Source organism: Diabrotica virgifera, chromosome 4, assembly GCF_917563875.1.
Source record: "Diabrotica virgifera virgifera chromosome 4, PGI_DIABVI_V3a".
Taxonomy (NCBI): domain Eukaryota; kingdom Metazoa; phylum Arthropoda; class Insecta; order Coleoptera; family Chrysomelidae; genus Diabrotica; species Diabrotica virgifera.
In genome coordinates, this window is record NC_065446.1 from 105268098 (window position 1) to 105292473 (window position 24376).

Sequence of the window (24376 nt, forward strand, 5' to 3'; positions counted from 1 at the left end):
TTATTCTCAATTGATGACTTTCCTGTGCGATTCAGAAGATACACTGCAGTATTACATGCTTCTGCCCACAATGCTTTGGATAACTTGCATGGGTTTAACATGGAACGAGCACACTCTACAATGGTACGGTTTTATCTTTCAGCAACACCATTCTGCTGAGGTGTATAGGGTGGAGTGATAAAATACTCTATACCTCTACTCGCAAGAAGTTCAGATACCTTTCTATTGTCAAACTCTCTCCCTCCATCACATCTCAGTTGCTTTACTACATGGCCATTTGTTTTTGCTTCATTTAAAAATTTTTCTAAGAAGGTACATACCTCACTTTTGTGTTTCATAAAGAAAACTTTTCGAAACTTACTAAAGTCATCTTTAAAACATACGTAATAACGTGCTTTTCCCAGTGATTCTATAGACATGGGTCCATTCACATCTGCATGGATCTGCTCACCAGTGACTTGTGGCCGATTGATTCTAGTTTTAAATGGCAATCTATGCATTTTTCCAATTGCACATCCATCGCAAAAGCTTTCTTTGCACCCATCAATGTCTATATTCATTTTCTTCAAGACTTTCTTTACGTGTTGCTTATGCTGATGACCAAATCTTTCATGATACACTTGTAACATATCTGTTGACTCTACTAAGTTCGCTTGAATGGGATTGGTCGGTTTCATAACACGTATATCAAGTGCATACAGGCCATTACTGAAGTACCCAGTCATTACAGATTCAAGAGTATTTTTATCATGTATATTTACACCTTTATCGTCGAGTACTGTAACGAACCCTCTTTGTGCAGCAGCTTTCACAGAAAACAAATGAGCGCCTGCTTCAGGAACATAAAAAACATTCTTCAGTTCAGCATCTTTCCATTTATTATTCAGACGCGTTTGAATTTTCACCGTTCCTTGTCCACAGGCTAGCATACATACATCCTTCTTACCAAGTGATATCTTTTCGGGTTCAGCAAACTCTGTATAAGATGAGAAATATTGCTTATCTGTAGTGATATGATTTGTGGCTCCACTGTCACAATACCATTTCCCAGCTTCAACACAATAATTGTTAGATGAGGCACTTACAGACAAAAAGGCAGTATCATTACTTTTATTCTTGTCTAAATTCTCAGCAGATTTTTTTAATGGACACTCTCTCGCCCAATGGCCTAATTTCTTGCATCTGTGACAAGAAAATTTTTCTTTTGCACGATGTACATTTTTCTTTGACTTTGTAGTAGCTGTACTTTGGCTCTGTTTGTATTTTTCTGTCGGGCTATTGCGTGCAACAAACGCAAAAGATTCTGTGGTACTTTGGTCACGTAATTCAATGGCACACAATTTCTCAATCAATAAATTCAAAGTTTGATTCTTCGATGGTATCGTGTCCCACAAATCTTTGAAATTATCAAAGTCCTTACCCAAAGTTGATAAGATCCGACCATTTAACATTCTTTCGGATAAAACATTTTCATCATGCTTCAGCAATTCATCATTCAAATCTACAAACAGTTTCTGCAACTTCGCAACATGTGTGCTAATATCTTCTTTTTCATCACGCTGGACTCTAAAAAAGGCTTCAATTAACATGTTTAACCGTTGCGTACTGCTACGTTCAAATCGCGCACGTAATTTGTCCCATATTTCACTAGCATGAGCACATGTCAACACCAGCTCGGCGACAGTTTTTCCTAGCGTACCTGCTAACAAACTTGCCGCTTTTGCATCGTCTTTTAACCATTGTTGATGCTTCTCTACTTCCAATGAAGTTGAATTTCCAGCAACCTCGGGACACTTACACGTACCGTTCACAATGTCTTCAAGTGCATACGCTCGTAATAACATCGAAACGTGCCATTTCCATTTTGCCCAGTCTTCAGGACCCTCAAGTTTATCGACTTGAATTTTATAATCGTTATTTCTGGTCGCCATATTTTTTCACCTGTTCACAGTTCACGTGAATTGGGCCCGTAACCTGTTATAAAATGAGTTAGGTGAGCTAACTAAATGACCATCAACGATTAAGAATTTATTCTTAATTACATGACAATAGGAAAACATTTTACTTGAACATAACTTGTATTACTGACATTATATTTTCTTGACATTGACATTACTTCAATTATCAATACTGTCAAATACATAAAGTGGCAACCATAGAGCAATAGCTACTTTTTATATTGTATATTCTAACACTCTCCCTCAATATGAAAAGTAGATAAGATAAACATTAGACCGTAACAAAACAAACATTATTCTAAATTTAAATGCTGGCAAATTAACTGCAATTTCTTTGAATTCAACGACTTGGTCAACATATCAGCCACCATTTCATTCGTCGACATATGTTTTAATTTAATATCATTGTTAGCTACTTTTTCACGAATAAAATGATACTTGACATGAATATATTTAGTTCTCTTATGGTATACTTGATTTTCCGATAACTTTATGGCACTTTGATTATCATTAAATATAACCATCGGAAAACCTTCAAACAAAAACTTACAATTCACATTGTTTTCAAATATTTCTCTACATAAACAGGTTAATATAAATATAACGATATAATATAAATATATAATATAAATATAACGATTCTTTTGCTGCCTCAGTTATGCCAATATATTCAGCTTCAGTTGAACTTAAAGCCACGGAAAAAAAAATTAAATTAAACTACAGTCCGTTCAAAAATAGGAACCGATGAAGGCGATGAAACTTACAGATCATAAAAACAATACATACACCAGTAAAGCATCTCGTGAATTGGTAACGAATAAGTTCATTTGAGATGCTAATTAGGGAGTGATTTTTACAAATTTTTTTCCAAAAAAAATGGACCAACTTTATTTTGAGCGTAACTTGTTTACTTTTGATACTAGAAATTTTTTATAAAACAAAAATAAGGTTTTTTAAACACTTTAAAAAAGTTGTAATGAGTTTTCCACCAATGAGTGTTTCATTTTTTGGTTATTTCACGTTTAAATATTCGATTTCTAATTTGGCGAATATGAACCTAATTTTTTTTAGCTAGAACTCTGCTTCTACTAGGTATTAGGTCTAGAGACTTTACGCATACACCATTTTTTTCACTTTTTCACAGGCTATATTTTTTCGCTAAGAATATTTTTTAGACAAAATACTTACTTTTTGAGTTATTTGCGGAAAACCGCTTAAAACCGTGGTTACTTTGTTGAAAAATGAACATATTCACTCTCAAATAACTCGAAAAGTATTGACTTGATGAAAAAACTCTTTAGAGCAAAAGTTTCTTAGAATTAGTCAGTTTATCGAATTCCGGACTTATTTTGGACGTATATTTTTTCACCCCCGAGAAGAGGTGAAACTCACTCCAAGGGCAAAAGCACACATCGGCACGATATCACTTTTTTTTCTTTGACTTGTTAGCTATGTGTATACCAAATTTCGTGACAATCCAAGCGGTTCTTTAAAATTTAGAGGTTTTGCCTTATTTTGCCGTTAAAGAACATACTAACATGCGCCAGTCGCAAACCTTGTGCTTAATTTTTTATTTGACAACATTTAAAAAAAAATCGAAAATGTTTGCTTTTTCTTCCATATTTTCTCCTATAACTCGAGGAGATCCAACAAAAATTATATTAGATTAAAGTTTCGTTTTTCAATTTTACATAATATTTGACTGGCTATAAATTGAAAATTTAATGTTTATTTTTTTTAAAGAGCAATAATTGGGAAAAGAATGCAAAAAATGTAGTTTTTGCTTTAAATTTTTTCGACCCCTTAGACAGCCTTCATGTTCTACGTAGAAAAACTTTATAATACGACTGAAACGTGAGCGAAAATTCATTAAAATTATGGTCCTAAAATAAACACTTTAATAACTCGAAATTTTTTAACACATAAAAAAGGCTCAAGCTTCCAAATGCACTTTGAAAAATTGAAATCGGACATCTAGGAGAGCCCGGGGAATTTTTTAAAATATGGTGGTGGTGGTAGCATCAACGCGCTTTGCTTGGCGCGCGGAGGGGCTTCCCCGCCACCATAAATTTAAAAAATTCTCTAGGCTCTCCTAGATGACCAATTTCAATTTTTCAAAGTGCATTCGAAAGCCTTTCTTTATACGTAACAAAATTTTCGACCACTTTTACAAAAAAACTTTTTGTGCTGTTCTGGATGTTTTTTTAAGTTTTTTTTTTAATTGTTTTAATATTAAAATAAAACATTTCAACCTCCGACCAAGTTTTAAAACTACTTAAGAAATATTTTTTCAATTAAAAAAATGGGATCTTCTTTTTAATGGTACCTTTGACGTAAGTTAAATTTTATTAAATTTAAAATTAGTACCGCATAAGAGATATTTTATTGTAGTATAGTTCTGAAAAGCTTTGTAAGCCGAAAATGCTCAAAATTTAAAGGCAGATCTTCATCATCATCATCTTCTTCTTCTTCTTCTTCTTCTTCTTCTTCTTTTTCTTCTTCTTATATTAGGTCTCTTGGCCTGTTTTTAACTGATTTTGAGCTTGTATTCGTAGCTGTGATTTTGACTGCCAGTTATATCGCCATCTTTTAAAGGGCCTTCCTATTGGTCTCTTGCCTGTTGGCTTCGAATCTCTGGCTATACGGGCTATTCTCTCGCTGTCCATTCTCGTCACATGCTGATTCCACTCTCATCTTCTCTGTCTTTCCCACCGTACTATATCTTGTATGTTACAGAGATCTCTTATTCTGTCGTTTGGTATTCTTTCTCTCAGTGTTTTCCCAGTTATTAACCTCAACGTTCTCATTTCTGAAGTTCTCAGTATCCTCTTGGTTTCTACTGTGTCACATCTTGTTTTTATCGCGTACGTCATGATCGGTCTTACACATGATTTATATATGCGTACTTTCCCTTCTAGCATCATATCTTTATTTCTCCAGATGACATCCCTCAGATATCCTGACACGTAATTGGCTTTATTTGCTTGCTTTCGGACGCTCTCTTTAACCTCTCCATAACTACATATTTCGACTCCCAGATATTGGAATCTCGAGACTTGTTCAGTTAGTTCGTTGTTAATTTCTAATTTGCATCTTATGGGTTCCCTTGACACTACCAGGGATTTTGTCTTAGCTGTTGCTATTTTCATGCTGTAGTTCTTCGCCACTGTATTGAAAGTTTGTGCGATTCGCTGTAAGTTATCCTCGTTATCGGAGATTAAGATTGCGTCGTCCGAGGATTTTTATTTGTTTTTCTGCCATCTTATATCCTTTTCCAGTACTTTTAATATTTTCTATGATTTTGTCCATTACTAAATTAAACAGCAATGGGCTCAAGCTATCCCCTTGTCTGATTCCTGAGTTGATTTCTACTTCCGATGTAAGTTCATTCTAGACTTTTGTTCTGGTTTTGTTCTTCGTATTTATGTCTTTAATTATCCTTATCATCTTGTTGGGCTGATTTTTCTCCTTTAGCAATCTTAGTACATCTTCTAATCTTGCACAATCGAAGGCTTTAGTCGAATCTATAAAGCACATAAATGCAGGTTTATTATATTCCAGTGCTTTCTCAGCAATTTGTCTGGCTATGAATATGGCGTCTATTGTGGACCTATTTTTCCGAAAAATTTAGGCAGATCCACATCAATAAAAATTTATGTTGTGCGTTGTATTTGACGCAAATTTGCTGGTGTGCGCTGAACTTTTATTGATGTGAACTGTGCGCCGCATAGAAAAACGCAAAAATATTTTCGTGACGAACAACGCACGCTATCCGTCGTGCTGTCGGTTTTTCAGTCGACTTAAAAGAAATTTGCGCCGCACGGCGATGTTAGTGTGGACTTTATTATCCACTTGTCGCTAAGTGCGGTACAACACACGAACTAAATATTTACGTGGTAAAAATACTTCACCAGATTTAAATGTGTCCCACAAATATTTTTTCTGTATTTTAAAATACAACACATACACAAATTTTTATTGATGTGGACCCGCCTTAAGGTAATGGAGTGAGGTAAACCCACACTGTATACGTGAAAACCATAGTCAAAGACCACAAAAACTAAATGTATGGTTGGCTATAGTGGCTACTTAGTTAGTTGGGCCGTTTTTTATAGAAGCGATAATTATGAAGTATTACTTAAAAATGAAATTGCACCCACCCTGAGAAACAAGTTTGGTGACAATTTTAATGAGATATAGTTTCAGCAGGACGGAGCTCCAGCTCATTTTGGTGTAAATGGTAAATGTTAGGCTTTATTTAGATCAGATGATTCCCGGACGATAGATTTGTAGATTATTTAGTATTGAGTGAACTCCTCGTTGGCCGTATTTTAATCCTAAAGATTATATTTATTGGGGACACTTGAAAAGTGAATTTATAAAATTAAACCAGCTCAGAGCTCAGGCAAAGAAGTATCAATTAATTCATATTAATTTATAGAGAAACAAGGAGAAATGTAATAGACACATTCTACCATCGTTTAAGATACTATCAAATTAACAACGGAGGACATTTTGAACACTTGATTAGGTAGACATTAATTTAGCAATGCAGTAAACGGTTAATAACTATTATGTTTAAATTTAGTTGTTGTACATAGTTTGAATTAAAAAAAATATTGGGACGATTATGCGTTTCTGCTTTTTTTTTGTTTAATCTTTTTAAAATGTTCCTGGCTATATAAATTCCAAAATATTGTATTCGCGGTGTGCAAGTACTTGGAGGGGATACGAGAAACGATCGTGCGCGAATAGCGGAGAAATATTGCAACTTTCTTAAATAATTCATATTGTCAATTGAAATTGTCAAATTGACGTATATATCATACCTACTGTCATTGAAGAAGAAAAATTATATATTGCTCCACAATATTGATATGATATGCAATTATTATATAAAGGTAAATTTAATTAATTGTATTTTGCTTGCAGTACTGCATTTTAATAACTAATTTTATTTATTACATAAAATTGTTTACGTTTTAATAACATAACCTTAATCTTATTTTTTCTTATTATTATTTTTTTGGACTATGGCCTGTCCTTGTGGGATCGGTACTCACCGGAAGGACCGCAGACGTTCGGATACAATTAGCGTCTCTTTGCAAAGACAATGACGTCGACTTTGCAAAGTAACAAGACACTTACTCAACACATACACTACACATTACTCCCCTGAGTTAGTGATAAGTTATATGTCTAAAAAATCATTATGAAATTGACTGGCCAGTTGGTTGTGAAAACCAGTGCCAATAAAACACAAAACACACACACATACATTGGACTATGGCCTTGACAATTATTCAGTAACCAGGACTAATATAATTGGCCAATATAATTAAAAGTGCGAAAAATGTTGCTGAGCGTAGAAACCAGGTGTCGCTTTGCCGAACTTGCACGGTCCCAATACGGTTGAACTGGTATGAACCGGTGAAAACAGAAGGGACTAATGATATCGGAAAAATAGTAGGTACATTTGACAACGCTACAAACATCAAATTTCAAATTTCATATTGCAAAATATGAAATTTGAAATGTTTATGTTTAATTTGGACCATCCATTTAAGAGATAATTAGTCGTTTTCAGAATTTTCTTCTCCTCGTATATAAATCTGTACTGTCGGCTAATAAATCTGTATTTAAAGAAATATTTACGGAGTCGTATTTGTCAAGAAATCAGCTTCTGCTTTACTTTTTGTATTTTCACGGTCGATAAAGATATTTCTTCTCAAAGGTAACGTGAAATCACGTATATGGTCAAACGAGTAAATACATAAAGTATCCTCTTCGTTTTTTTAGTAAGGATTCTTCTCCCGTGTGGTCTGTACAAGCGTGATAAAGTTATTGGCCAAGAATAGCCAATGGCATTGATTTTGTTGCATTTTACGTTTAGTTTAGTAAAATTTTATATCATGTTAATTTATTTCTGTTTGAGTTCTTGGGAATCCTGAATGAAACTTGCATTATCAATCAAATCCAAAACAATAATACTAACGAAACTAAAAGACATTTTAGTGCAAATAATAGGTACTAAGAAAAACAAAACAATGCTCTGATCAAGTACTATACTAGACAAGGGCGCATCTGTAAAAATATTAGTACATTTGGACGTTGATAGGTGACTCAAATTTTTTTGCAGAAATTGCTTGAAAATAACTCAAATAATAATATTTGAGTTATCCTCCCTCTCAAAAAGGTCCGGAACATTGTTTAAATAATTAAAATGTCAAAAAATGAAGGGAAAATTCGATTTTTTTCTTCGTTTTTTGATTATAACTTTAAAAGTATTCATTCCCGAGAAAAGTTGTGCTGACATAAAAGTTGCGTAATTAAATTTCCTACAATATAGAATTCACAAACCATACATACTCATAGACGTTTCACGACCATGTTAATCTTTTGGATCGAATTAACGCCATCTCTTGATTGGAATGGGAACTAAATTGACAAATTTTAGTTACATGGGAATTTCAAATTATAAATTTTGCGGGATTTTTGATGAAATTTCGCAGGAAATTAAAACAACAGAAAGACAATTCAATGTTTTACTGAAAACTTCAAATATTCCAATTTGTTTTCAAAATGCTAAATACTACTGCCATGTGTTACGTGAAAGCACTGATGTAATAGTAATATTGAGTTGAATGAAAATTTTTGAAAGAATCTTGTAGGATGATTGTTTAGATAAATACCTTATAATCTTTTACAAACTTCCAAAAATATATAGGCCCGAAATGTTGATGACATACTTGTCTATTGGAATAAACTGTTTCAGGATCTATTATATTGTTTTTTTAACCCAGATATGCCCATTATGTCTACTTGTGATTTTAATTATTTTTTTTCTTATAATTGTTTAATTTAGGGTAAACTAAAATATATTAGACGAAAATAAAATTTATTTTTTTGATAAATATACAAAATTTTGGGTGTCCTATATGTAGGACGATGGGCACTTAAGGGTACCTACATTAACTATACACTTTTTGTATGGTATACCAAAAAACATTTGACGTGGTTTTGAACCATGGTCGCATTTTGAACATCTGGTGGTTGTTTTTTCATGGCAATGTGCACAGCGTGTTTGCTTATTTTGAGTAATTACCAAATGATCCATACGATCAAACCTAATGTCTAAACCTTCGGTAGATGACTTATTACCTTTAGAATGTGTTTCTTTTTTTTATTTTGTAATAATAGCGTAGTGGCTACTCGTCTTCGGAACCTTAACTGGTCAAGGTCCCCACCTCTTTGTCTATGCAACTGCCAAGCATTTTGCAGAGCTACATCAATACAGTGTGCCACTAGCGGGAAATACCATTTCTTGCTCCTCAGTGAAATTCTATAAAGACTCAAATTTTGGTCACATCTGTCTACTCCGCCCATGTTTGCATTGTACAAGTTTATCAGATGTGGCTGCGACACCTAAAATATTATAAAATGTCATGAAACTAAGCATGTTGTTGAAAATAAAAAATAAATGCTTTTGTAATAATAATCTAAAAAACTATAACTTACCTGAATATTTGTCCGTTCTTTTCGTGAAAATCTTTTCACCCTATGCAGAAGGTTTACGCCTACTGCATTTGAGCACAGGGTGACAATGCTGTTGTCATGCCACTTCACGACAATAATGTTCTGGTTTTCTGTTTTTTTGAAATCGAAAACGCCTCGAGCTTCCTTTTTTATTTCTTTTGAGTTTGTCAGTGGCCCATTAGATATGCGATTTTCACGTATTGTTCCGGTAGCGTTAAAATTTTTCTCCGATAGCAATTCTAACAAAGATAACGTGGAAAAGAAATTATCAAAAAATAGGTGCATCCGTTTATTAGGCCACCTAGTACTTAAAACGTCAGCATACTCCAAAACAACAGATGGCCCTACTCCATAATCAATATACTTTTCGCTAATATTTGTGGTAGCACCTTGGTAAGGTTCCATCCAATTTACGTAGCCTAATCTACTTGCTCCTACCCAAAGTTTGTAGCCATAGCGAATTGGCTTATTGTGAATAAATTGTTTGCAGCCATGGCGGCCGTAATATGGTACCATGGCTTCGTCAACACAGTGCATTTCCTCACATTTACCAAATTTTAAAAATGCAGCATTGAGGTGATCGAACAATGGCCTAACTTTAGCAAATTTGTCGGATGTATTTATAGTGAGGTTGTCAGTTAGGTGAAAGTGAGATAAAATATATTCAAATTTATTTCTTGACAAAGCTTCAGAAACCAGTACATTGTGACTGTCTCTTTCGTTTTCCCAGAACATTCTCCGCCTCGAAACTGGCACATATCCACTGAGTAATAATACTCCCATGAATGCTTTTATCTCATGTTTTTCTATTTTCAGGCAATGGTTTTGTTGCCCTGCATATCGATTTGATTCGACAACTATTAGTTCCAATATTTTGTCATCAAAAAATAAAGAAAACATATCTAAAGGGGTTTGCAGAGGCATTTCTTCTTCATCGTTACTAAATTCTTCACCATCATACACCCAATCTTCGGTTTCCCATTTATAAATCTTTTTTCTCTTTATTGTTTTTGTTCTCTTTGATGGCGTTTCATATTCTTCCACTGATGGGGCATTTTTGTCATCTTTTAGATTAGAGGAATTAGAGGAATTAGAGGAAATGTTTTGCCTTGTATTATATTTATGAAAATTTATTTCAGCAGGCGCTCGAAGCTGTTTAGCAGGTAGATTATTTATGGTAAGCGTGTCTTCGTTACCAGAATCTTCATCAGTTTGAGAATCCGTGGCATTTTCGGGCGGAAAAATAGTCAATGACTCAACGTGCTCTATCATATCTTCCTCCTCCTCCAGCATAGCCAGTGCATCATTTAAAGAAAAACCCCTGGAAGTGTAAATATACATGACATATGCTAAAATATTGATATATTTTGTATAAAAGCATGTAATTTACGCAAAAATAAAGTTATATATGTAGTACTGTTATGTGCCCAACGTCCTACATGTAGGACGCTGTGGAAAAGAGGTTCAAAAATATATTATAACATAGTTGTACATTACGGTTGATCCTATATTGCTAAATATACTTCTTTTTACGTTAAAATGCACATATTAAAATATTATTTATATAGCTTTAAAAATACAAATTTTGCTTACTTTGCGAACGAAACACCATACTCCGTCATTTTAAAATTTACACAATTTTTGATGTTAACTACACAAATATTATGGTGTAACTAAATAGTCGTTTTATATTTTATTACATCGGGTGGTTCCTAGAGATCGATTACCTGTTTTCAGCATTTAGTTACTGGGCAAGAATGAGACAGGATCGGACTTGCTTCAGGCGTTCTATATGTAGGACGTTGGGCATATCTGGGTTAAATGTGGAGAAACACAACACGGGATGATCAATGTAAACTAAAAATTCTACTCATAAAAACGGAGAGGAGGTTAATACAATTGATTTAAATTGAGATAATCTAATTAAAAACGTAACACCACTATAATAAAATAATTAAGCCACAAACTGTAAAATAAAAATAAATAACAAATTAATTTAATTGTCAACTGTCAGTTGTTAAATATGACAAGAGAATTGACTGACAGCGACATCTCTGGATTGGAATGGTAACTAATTTGCTGTCTTGACCTTGACAATTTATGTGAAACGTCTATGAGTATGTATGGTTTGTGATAGAATTGGTTAAACATTTAAAAAATAGTCACCCTTGTTGTAAAATAGCAATAATTTCGAAGAAACCATACAAAAACAAGTATTCGCATTTTACGTTTTTCAACCATTTATGCTACACTAAGGACCTTCACATTTCAAGGATAAAAACTTTATAATACAGCAAAACAATACTTTAAATTTCATTAAGATCGGTTAAATAGATTTTGCAAAATAAATTTTGCAATCCAGCTTTCGCAAAAAAAATTCATTTTTTCAAAATGTTACAGGACTGAAAATAAAGATTTTTTTTTTGCATATGGCAGTGTACTGTACCTTTCATTTGCAATTTGCAAAATTAAAATCGATTAACTACCACGGCGTCAGGAATTTTTTTAAATAAACATTAATTATTGGTGCTACGCGCAGGACAGAGGGATAGTTTGCTCTGATTAGGCATTCGAATGACATTTGATAATGATTGATACATTTTAATTTTTATTACATTTCGATATAAATAAATAAATTTGTTTATTGCCAAATAAAAACACATACTCTATTTTTTGAAATAACATTTTTTTTAGCAAACACTTTCTTTGTTCATATATTTTAACTTAGAGAATAAAAGTTTATTATTTTTAAATATATGCAATTGTTTAAACAATATTTCACAAACAATAATAAAATTAGTTTGATTTTTGTGGAATTAAAATATTAAAATACAACAAAATATAGAGTAAGAAAATAATATATTAGATAAAGATTGGAAGAAATTTTGGTGGAAATCAACTTGTGTGAATCGAACACCGCTGTCCTGCGCGTAGCATCAAAAATTAATGTATATTTAAAAAATTTCCTGACGCCGTGATAATTAATCGATTTTAATTTTTCAAATTGCAAATGAAAGGTACAGTACACTTCTATAAGCAAAAATTTCAACTTGCTATCTGCTTTATTTTCAGTCCTGCAACATTAAAAAAAAAGAATTTTTTTGCGAAAGCTGGATTGTAAAATTTATTTTGCAAAATCTATTAAACCACAGCCACCTAAAGTAAGCTTTAGGTGACTGTGATTAAACCGATCTTAATGAAATTTACAGTGTTATTTTACTATATCATTAAGTTTTTCTGGGTAAAATATGAAGGTTCTAAGTTTAGCATAAATGGTTGAAAAACGTAAAATGCGAATACTTGTTTTTGTATGGTTCTTTTCGCAATTATTGCTATTTAGCAACAAGGTTGACTGTTTTTTAAATTTTTAACCAATTTTATATTGTAGGAAATTTAATTACGCAACTTTTATGTTAGTACAACTTTTCTCAGAAATGAATAGTTTTAAAGTTATAATCAAAAAACCAATAAAAAAAATAGAATTTTTCCTTCATATTTTGATATTTTGATTATTTAAACAATGTTCCGGACCATTTTGAGTGGGAGGATAACTCAAATATTATTATTTGAGTTATTTTCAAGCAATTTCTGCAAAAAAAAATTGAGTCACCTCTCAACGTCCATCTCAAAACATATGCGCCCTGGACTATACTCTGTTTTTAAACCAGGAGGAGTAATTTAAATTAACTGCGTCGTAATGCTTGTTTGTAATTGGTCCAACGACAGGCAAGTTTAGTTTGCTTTTATATAAAAGAAGTTGTTTTTAGAACTCTTTAGCGCTACAACCCTGGGGTCCCTGGGTGAATCATGGATGACTGTAGAACTTTTTTCCAATTTGTTATCAACGTATTATAGTCTGTTTTTAAACCAAGAGGAGTATTTCAAATTTCCCGCGTCGTAAAGCTTGTTTGTAATTGGTCCAACCTAAGACAAGTTTACTCAACTGTTATCAAATTTTGACACTAATGACATTTATAAAATTTTGATGCGATTGGCATTTCATAGGTTAATTAAGTTAGATTAGCGATTTTTTGTATTTTCTGCGTTATTCCTTTAATTTTTACATTTTTAGTCTGTTTTATATAAAAGCAGTTGTTTTTATAACTCTGTAGCGACGTATTAGTACCTATAATATAATATTTATGGATTACCATCAAAGGCCGATATGATCAACCAAAAAAGAAGATGTATTTGGTGATTTTTCTAGTGACATTATTGGGTGTAAATCTGTCTTTTGAGTTTACTCCTCCTGGTTTAAAAACAGGGTAGTAGAGATCATCAATGCTCTAATCAAGAACTAGTGGAGATGATTAAGAGAATAATATTGAGATATTTATCGACATATATGATAAAAGACATCACAGAAAAATTTCTTAAGATTGATATACATTCACTGCATTGCTCAAAAAACAATACAAAATTCAAAACAGTTCAAACTCATACCATGTCAGTCAAGTGAGTGATACGCTAAAAATATTCCTTAAAATCATTCAAAATTTCTAGAATTTGAATTCTAATGTACTTCAAATCAAATAACTAAACCATCATATACCATATACCATATATCATATAAACATTCTAAAGGTAATATCTTAAATCGTTTTTTTTCTCCTTCTTATTTTGGCCTCATAATCCTTGGTGGTCTTTACCTATCTAGTTATATCGTTCCATTCAGACCCTCTTGTGTTCTTCTTCTCCATTGTCTTACGGTAAAATTTTCACGTCATCTTTTACCATCGTCATCCAATCAGTTCGTTCTGGGTCTCCCTTTTTTTCGTCTTCCTGTCCTCTTCCATTGTAACATTTTTGTTGTTGTTTTTATATCATCTTGTCTCCGGAGATGTCCCAGCCATGGCAGTCTCTATCTTTTTACAAATCGTGCATTATCGTGTTTTCATCCAGTTCATTAATTTCATAGTTTCTTCTGTTTCACCAAGTGCCATCTTCTTCTTGCACCTACCATATTACTTTTCTAATTATCTTTTACTTGAATGTCTTGAGTTGCTCTCCATTTATGACTATGACCCATAGGTTAATATAGGTTATTAAAAGGTTAAAACAAACCCAGTAGAATACAAGCGAATTAATAAAATCATTAAAAAAAGTGCAGAGAAGCTAAAGAAAATTGGATGTCAGCAAAATGTCTAGAAATCGAACAACTTCAGGAAAGATACGACACCTTTAATGTTCATAAAAAAGTGAAAAAAATGACATGTAGACGTAGAAGTAAACAAGCAACAATATTAAGAAATAGTAACAACGAAATAATTATAGGCACTGAAGACAAACTGAAGAGATGGAAAGATGCAACGCTAAACTCGGCATTGGAAAGGAAAGATAGTCGAAGTTAGTATGCAATTTGAAAGAAAGTGAAGAAAGTATAGAATAGAGCAGAAGGAAGGACGAAGAATCGAATAGAGCACGGATTCCAGAGGCAGAAAACATATTTATTTCTGAAATAATTTGGGCGTGAAAGAAGGAGAGCTGGAAGAATAAAACAGAAATTAGATCAATCAAACCAGATAGAGATCCTGAACAAACTAAAATGGAGGGCGCCAGTCTTACTCTTCAGCAAATTAACAAATATGTATATAGATTAACTAAACTTTTCTAATATAAAATTTATGTTGTTTCATCCTAAACCAACTACCCTTTGAAGTGAAACTGGAAAGAGATATGTAATAAGCAAAAACGAATTTTACTAAATTATTTATTACAATTTTCACAAATATAGTACAATTTACAAAAGAAAATATAGGTACAATGTTACAATGTGATACATATAGTTGGTAAACAAAATTGAAAATAAACAGTCCTAGTGAGATTTGATGGTTTAAAAATAGAATAACCTATCAGTTTTTATGTTTGTACTGTTCATTGAAATTTAAATAAACCCAAAAAAATAACATACCGAAATATTTGAGATATACAGGGTGTCCCGAAAAGATTGGTCATAAATTATACCACAGTTTCTGGGGCCAAAAATTGGTTGATTGAACCTCACTTACCTATATACAATAGTGCACACAAAAAAAGTTACAGCCCTTTGAAGTTACAAAATAAAAATCGATTTTTTTTCATATATCGAAAACTCTTAAATATTTTTTATTGAAAATGGAGATGTGGCATTTTTGTGGCAGCTTAATTTAAAAAAAAATTTAAGTTAAATTTGTGCACCCCGTAAAAATTTTATAGGGGTTTTGCTCCTTTAAACCCCCCCAAACTTTTGTGTACGTTCCAATTAAATTATTATTGTGGCACCTTTAGTTAAACACAATGTTTTTAAAACGTTTTGGCCTCTTAGTACTTTTTCGATAAGCCAGCGTTTATCGAGATATTTTGAGTATTTGTCGAATCCACCACATATTTGTATATGGTTAAGTACCTACGATTATACATAGAGACCTGTTAATAATCTGAAAATTTATTTATAATTTACATTTTTAGGTATATTTTGAAAAAGAAGCAACATCTCGATAAAAGGTGACTTATCAAAAAAAGACTAAGAGGCAAAAAGTTTTAAAAACACTGTGTTTAACTAATGGTACCACAATCATAGTTTCATTGGAACGTACACAAACATTTGGGGGGTTTAAAGGAACAAAACCCCCATAAAATTTTTACGTAAATATATTAAAAAAGAAGCCGCATCTCGATAAAAACTCGATTAGAGAAAAAATACTAAGAGGCAAAAAAGTTTTAAAAACGTTGTGTTTAACTAATTGTACCACAATAATGAATTAATTGGAACGTACACAAAAGTTTGGGAGGGTTTAAGGGAACAAAACCCCATAAAATTTTTATGGGGTGGACAAATTTCATTATAATTTTGTTTTAAGATGTTCCTGCCATAACAATGATACATGTCTATTTTCAATAAAAAATCTCTAATAGTTTTCGATATATTAAAAAAAATCGATTTTTTTTGTAACTTCAAAGGGCTGTAACTTTTTTTATGAGCACATTTGTACTAAGGTAAGTTAGGTTCAATCGAACTGTTTTTGACCCCAGAATGTGTGGTATAATTTATGACCAATCTTTTCGGGACACCCTGTATATTTTACCGCTTTTTGACCAGTAGCGATAGAAAATCCTGGATAAAGTCTCCCTGAAGACTTTAGCTGGCTGATATTTACATCAGCGATCACCACATCGTGATGGAGAGAAGTTCAATGGAACGTGACCCATAAATTCACGTCCGATAGAAGGGCACCATTCGATTTTCGGAAACGTCTAACCATAGACCATTCCAGACAGCCTCCAACCAGAAAGTAAGCCTATTTACTTTGCAGAAACGGAAAGTTTCCAGGTATGGAAAATATGCAGAAAAGCCAACAAAAGTGGAACCAAAACCATACGACCAAAATCCAAATTATAAACTCCAAAAACGGAAAACCAAAATTAAAGCGAAAACCAAACCTCCAAACGGAAAACCAAAATCCAAACGGAAACCAAACCTCCAAACGGAAAACCCTGAAACAATAGAATATTGTTTAGGATTTAGAAAACTAAAGTGACAATTTTTTACCGGGATGGAAAAAGAAATCAAATAATTTTTACCTTGTACAATGGATCTACTCACAAACCACTGCTTGTCACGACAGCAAAATGAAGACAAAATCAGATATTAGTGGTCTTTCAAAAACGAACTTTACAAAACTTACCGACGTATAGAGGTGGGAACGGATATATTTTTGGTAGAGGCTTTGTAACTGTAACAAAGTATACATTCAAACACTGTTTGACGACGATAGACCTTGTTCTACACCATCTACAAATTATCAATTAAATGAAAAAGGTCTAAAAATAACCAAAGAAGAGTAAAGTATTCATGCAGTAAAAACTCAGAAAAACGGAAAAGCCACTGGTCCAGACAATATCAATGTCGAAATACTTAAATTAATTGCTGACAACGAAAGTAAAAGCCTTGACTTGATAACGGCACTCTTCAATAAGATATATGACACAGGTAAAATACCATCAGACTGGCTAAAATCAACATTCGTAACATTACCGAAAAAATCCAATTCTTCACAGTGCGATGATTATCGAATATTAAGCTTGATGTCTCATGTCCTAAAAACTTTTCTCAGAATAATCCATATTACAAGAAGTGTGGGTTCCAGACCCGTGTTGAGCTTTCCCCCCCACACATGCAAAAATTAAAAAACAAATAGCCCTGATTTATGAGCTATTTATGAGCTCTCATATTCCGCAAATTAAAAATTTTGAGCTCGTTCCACTGAGCAGGCATTTAATATTTTAGTGGGGGGGCTGAGTCAGCCCCCCCACTTATTCTTAGAATATATTCTTAGAATATATTCTTAGAAGCTTATTCTTAGAATATAAGCTATAGGAATTAAACTGCTATTAACTTTTTTGTAAAAACTTACACTTTTTCAGTGATTTTCGAAAAACCGCTTCAAAACATGCATTTTTTCACGAAGAATTAAAATCTTTGATTTTTAATAACTTAAAAATTATTGACTTATTTTAATAACTTTATATACCAAATGTTGCTTATAATTTGTCATTTTATTGATTTGTGCAGTTATTTTTTATAAAATATTTTTCACCGCCGAGAAGGGGCGGTATCCACCCTCAGGGTAAAGGCGCAAGGTGGCACCATGTCACCTTTGTTTCTTGAGGTATCCTCTAACAACTGACCAATTTTCGTGAAAATTGATGAAGGTTCACCGAAATTGAAGGTAATCGTTGATTTTTACCTTCAGTGACTGCACTATACAAAATAAATTGCAATTTACTGATCTAAATGCGGGTAATTTGGGAGCTCATAAATTATTAAATGATATGTAGTCGCCAGATAATTAATTTAATGTATTTTAAGTACAACTCTCTCTTAAGCCGGGAAGATGGGGTAGTTTTCTTGCGAAGGGGTTGTAGCTCAATAATCGAAATGCACGTGATTTAATAGTTTATTCTTAGAGTATATATGCTATAGGAATTATATCCGCAATACGATATATTTAAGTTTTCTCAGCATTTTTCTCTTAAGTTAAATCAATTAAAGGGTTGTTTGGGGGTGAGCTCAAAAATCGAAACTATATCATTTCAAGAGCTCATAAATAGCTCGTAAATCTGCCGCAAAAATCGATTCAATATTCCTATTTTTAAGTAGTGGGGGGCTGACTCAGCCCCCCCAATAAAATATTAAATTCCTGCTCAGTGGAACGAGCTCAAAATTTTTAAGTTGCGGAATATGAGAGCTCATAAATAGCTCATAAATCAGAGCTATTTGTTTTTTAATTTTTGCAAGTGGGGGGGGGGGCAGCTCAACTAGGGTAAGTTCCAGATGAGTGATACTCAGTTCGGGTTTCGAAACGGATTAGGATCACGAGAAGCTCTTTCTGCTTCAAATGTGTTAATACAACGATGCAGAGACATGAATGTACATGTGTATGTGTGTTTTATTGATTATCGAAAAACATTTGACTGCGTTAACCATCAAAAGATGATCGGAATTCTAAGAACAACTGGAATTGACGAGCAAGACCTGCTAATTATCTCAGAACTGTATTCGCAACAAACAGCAACAATTGAAATAAAGCACACAATATCCGAAGATATACAAATCCGACGAGGAGTGCGACAGGGTTGCACCTTATCACCGCTATTATTTAATCTGTATTCGGAGTCTATATTAGAGAAGCATTAGGCGAGGTCCAAGGTGGAATCAAGATTAACGGAACCAGCATAGACAACATCAGGTGCGCCGATGATACCATCCTAATAGCAAACAACGCACAAGAACTACAAAATATAATAAATGCGGTAGTTCTTCATAGCGAAATGTTTGGTTTACACTTAAACGTTTCCAAAACAAAAATTTTAGTATTCTCCAAGACACCAATAAACGTACATTTTTATGCCAAGGGAAAAATAATAGAGCAGGTAACGTCCATAAAATATTTGGGAGCAAATGACAATAGCCAGTGTAAAAAAAAAAAAAAAAAGAAATCCTATCAGAATCGAACAAGCAAGGGAAACACTCATGAACATGTAAACATTTTTTACAAGATCAGACCTTAGTCTGGAGCTCAGAATTCGAATGATCAGATGTTATGTGTATTCTATCTTGCTATATGGCTGTGAAAGTTGGACAATGGACTTTGAAAAATAAAAGAGAATAGATGGCTTTCAGATGTACAGGGTGTTTGGTAAAGAATGGGCCATAGCTTAACCTTAGTTTCCTAAGGGTAAAATAGGTCGATTTGCTAACTTACCTTAGTACGAAAATTGATAATATCCGAAATACAGTCAAAGTTAAACTTTTATTTTATTAATTCTTGAATATTTCCTAAGATGCATGGGATAATAACACGAAATTTGGTAGTCGGGGGTTTTTTGGGACAAGAAATCTAAATTCGCCACCAAAAATGATGTATTACCCAGAGGGCGCCACATACGCCTTTCAGAGCTCATTTAATAGGTTCAATTTTTTTATCCCCCAGTCTATATTGGTACTTTTTGAGTCAAAATTTTTATTCTCTTAACATTTTTACTTAAAAAAGGTGTACTGCATTTATCTCGTTAAACTCAACCGTTTTCGAGATAAACGCATTTTAAATCTGCGAGGCAACATAATTTTTTGCATAATATCATTGTAGTTACACCCGAAAAATAACTTAAAACCATAAAAATTTACAAAAATGTATCGCAAATTTGTTCAAATGGAATTTGCGATGCAATGACATAAATATGAAAACTGGCACAATTATTATGGTTTCAAGTTTATTTTTTGGGTCTAACTACAATGATATGCAAAAAATTATGTTGTATCATAGATTTAAAATGCGTTTATCTCGAAAACGGTTGAGTTTAGCGAGATGAATGTAGCATACCTGTTTTAAGTAAAAATATTAAGAAAATAAAAATTTTGATTCAAAAAGTATGTAGAGTGGGGGATAAAAAAAATTTAACGTGTTAAATGAGAGCTGAAAGACGTATGTGGCGCCATTTGGGAAGTACATCATTTTTGGTGGCGAATTTAGATTTCTCATCCCAAAAAACCCCCGCCTACCAAATTTCGCGTTGTTATCCCATGGCTGTCAGGAAATATCAAGAATAAATAAAATTCAACTTTGACACCCTGTATTTCTTTTATTATCAACTTTCGTACTAAGGTAAGTTAGCTTAAATCGACCTATTTTAACCTCAGGAATCTAAGGTTAAGCTATGGCCCATTCTTTACCAAACACCCTGTATACAGGGTGTCCCCGAAAATAGTGCTTTCCTTAAAGGTATAGGTAGAAGGCACAATGTAGAGCAAAAAAGTCTGATAACATTTTTTTCTAAATTCATCCGTTTGACCAAAAAATGAAAATACATTTTGATATGCAAATTGAAGTCTGGCAACAACGCGCAACTCCAAAGTCTAAAGATTAAAAAAGTAGGTTTGTAGGTCAGTTGCATCTGGTAGGTAAAATAATATAAATTTCAACTAAACCCTTAGGGCTTGTCCATATGTGGGCGGTTTGCCAAGTCGACTGCGCCGTTTACCTGTTTTACTTGATCTCACCCTAATGCCTCCTTTGAAGTTTCACCCCTAAGAAAAACAGGGAGAAAACAAGTAAACTGTGACGTCTACGTTTGCAAACGGCCTGCATATGGACAAGCCCATATCCATTATTTTGCAGGTAGGTACCTACCATGTCAACAACCCCAAAAATCACACCTTAAATTAATACATAGTAAATAAACAAGGGGATATTGGGTTAAATTTCCAGTCACAGCAAGTTCTTCTAGGCTACGTTGCCATGTCACTCAAGTTTATGAAAATAAAAATTCACTTATATGGAGAACAATGTAATTTTTTTCTTAGAAACGGTTAACTTTAGAAAAAAATGTTATAGGACTTTATTGTTCTAAATTGTGTATTATATCCATACCTTAAATTAAAGGAACGCACTATTTTCGGGGACACCCTGTATATACAGACGGATGCTGAGAATTCCATGGGTACAAAAAGTTTCTAAAAATGAGGTACTTCGGCGCACGAACAAACAAAAAGAATTACTAAGAATAATCCAAGACAGAAAGATACAATACTTGGGCCATGTGTTGAAAGGGGAAAGATATGAACTACTTTAAATAATATTGGAAGGTAAAATACAGAGCAAAAGATCAGTTGGAAGATGCCAGAACTCGTGGCTGAAGGACCTGAGAAGATGGTTTGACTGCTCATCCGCAGAAATTTTTCGTGCAGCAGTTTCCAAAGCTACAATTGTCATTTGGATCACCAACCTTCGAAAGGAGACGGCGCAATAAGAAGAAGAAAAAGGTTAATATGAGTTATAACATTTTTGAAGACCTGTTCTCTTCCCAGTTTCTTTTTTGTAGTTTTATATCTATTATTTCTTGTGTTTCTCATCTATATGAATGACCCCGCCTATAATCTACCAGTACTGACCAACGGAACCCTCCAACCTATTATATACCGGTGTCATAAGGCTAATTCTGCAAAATCTACAATTGAGTTGAGAGCAAAATAATCGACTCACTTGCTGAATTGTACACGTTAGAAATCTCGAATTTTCTAAACGTGTTGTCCGATTCGAGTGATTTTTTTAGTATGTTACAGCCTTATTATTTGAGAAAATCGATGTAATATTATTATTGCTTGACAGGTAAAGGTCATTTTATACCGGGTGTAACAATCATAAGGTGTTTTTTTCTTAAACGTACCTAACTTTTTTATTATCCAACATAAGCAAATGAGTCAAAAAAGAAAATGTTAATAAAGCCTAAGCCTACAATTCAATTTTAATTTAAATATTTTTGAAGTTATACTTCTTTAGGCGCGATTGAAAGTAAAATTTCATAATTCTACGCGCATGCGCACACAGACAGTATGGTATAAACGTTATACGGGATCTGATTGGGTGTTAAAATCATCTGTCAATAATTGTTCAATATGGAGATTTTGGATAAACAAATTAATGTTGTGTATATTAGTTTTTATTGTTGTGATGGCAGAGAAAAATGCAAGTTTATAATATTGTAGTGACTTTTTAAATAGTTTTTAAAAGCGACAAGTACGTAATAATTGTAAATGTTTCAGTATCCTAATAAAAAATTTCATAGGTAGAACCTACCTATTTGGAAAATTTAAAAAGAACCTACTAAAATAGTATGTAATGCTTTGATTTACATAATTTGATTACCATCAAAATTTCTATCAATATTCACCTAATATATTGTTTTCTTACTCTATGTTTTGTTGTATTCTAATATTTCTTTCAATTCTAAATAATTTCAATTCAAAATCAAAATAATTTGGTTAAATTCAGAACCGTCAAAAGTTTAATCCGTTTAGTTAGTTGATCTTCACACATGATGACACATGGTCTCCGTGGGTAAAAGTTTAAGGTGAATGAATTTCAATACTAATTGCGCTGATAAGCGGGTTCGAACCCCAATGGAAACTTTCATTTTTTTTTATTTTTTCTATACATTTTATGATTGTAAGTTTATTATATAATTTTTTTTTCAGAAAATACGTATTTAGTTAAAAATTTTTCCTACATTGTTCAGAAATCATTTGTGGCATTTTTCAATGTGTTTGTTTATGTGTGTTTTATTCTTTTATTATTTTAATTTTTGGCACTGTTTTAATAAAAAATTTTGAGAAGTAGTAAGTATTAAAATTAGTTTAATATTTAAATAAAATATAAATAAACTGTTTAAAGTATATTAATTTCGTTGAAATCCTGTAATAGAAGTATAACTTCTTACGTGCGTACAAAGTACACACACATCCTTTTTTTATTTTTTTATACATTTTATGATTGTAAGTTTAATATATAATTTTTTTTTCAAAAAATACGTATTTAGTTAAAAATTTTTCCTACATTGTTCAGAAATTATTTGTGGCATTTTTCAATGTGTTTGTTTGTGTGTGTTTAATTCTTTTATTATTTTAATTTTTGGCACTGTTTTAATAAAAATTTTTGAGAAGTAGAAAGTATTAAAATTAGTTTAATATTTAAATAAAATATAAATAAACTGTTTAAAGTATATTAATTTCGTTGAAATCATATAATAGAAGTACAACTTCTTACGTGCGTACAAAGTACACACACATTCTTTTTTTATATGCTAGAATACTCTACAGGGTGTTCCGAACTTTAAGAAAAAACCCAGTATGATTGTTACACCCGGTATAAAATGACCTTTACCTGTATAGCCACAATAATATTACATCGATTTTCTTAAAAATATATATATATATATATATATATATATATATATATATATATATATATATATATATATATATATATATATATATATATATATATATATATATATATAATGATGTTGGATAATCGAGTACAAATATAAAAATAAATAAGCAAAATCATTGGCTAATACTCGTAAAGTGAATGTGAATTTAGTTGGAAATATATAAAATGATGAAGGGTCATCATTCCATACATTTCTGTGCAACTATATACACCAGTGTTTCGGCCTATTTGGGCTTCGTCATTTGACGAAGTAGTAAGTATTAAAATTAGTTTAATATTTCGCCTATTTGACGAAGCCCAAATAGGCCGAAACACCGGTGTATATAGTTGCACAGAAATGTATGGAATGATGACCCTTCATCATTTTATATATTTCCAACTAAATTCACATTCACTTTACGAGTATTAGCCAATGATTTTGCTTATTTATATATATATATATATATATATATATATATATATATATATATATAAACAGTTGGTTTTTAATTCCTGGGTTTGCGGTCTGTTATAAATAAAACACTTGATTTTGCTTAGACGTTTCGGCTCTTTGCCATTTTCAATAAGCACTTTTAATTATTAAACATTACACTGTTAACAAACATATTTTATATA

General features: G+C 32.5%; 2 protein-coding genes across 3 annotated transcripts in view; one reads left to right on the forward strand and one right to left on the reverse strand.

Moving 5' to 3' along the window:
* The window catches only part of LOC114328120 (uncharacterized), a 259872-nt gene that overhangs the window by 97212 nt on the left and 138284 nt on the right, over positions 1-24376 (forward strand). The gene's annotated exons all lie outside the window — the stretch shown is intronic.
* LOC126883083 (piggyBac transposable element-derived protein 3-like) lies at positions 8920-10256 on the reverse strand. Its single transcript, XM_050648312.1, has 2 exons — positions 9477-10256; positions 8920-9383 (listed from the first exon to the last, which is right to left on the reverse strand). Exons 1-2 carry the CDS (start codon positions 10227-10229, stop codon positions 9093-9095), a joined length of 1044 nt encoding a protein of 347 aa, XP_050504269.1. The 5' UTR covers positions 10230-10256; the 3' UTR covers positions 8920-9092.

Excerpts from the sequence above, each read along its gene's own strand:
- LOC126883083 (XM_050648312.1), bottom strand. The coding sequence starts at position 10,229 with ATGTTCTGGGAAAACGAAAGAGACAGTCACAATGTACTGGTTTCTGAA. Across the intron at positions 9,384-9,476 it reads AAGAACGGACAAATATTCAG|GTGTCGCAGCCACATCTGAT; the intron begins GTAAGTTATAGT and ends ATAATATTTTAG.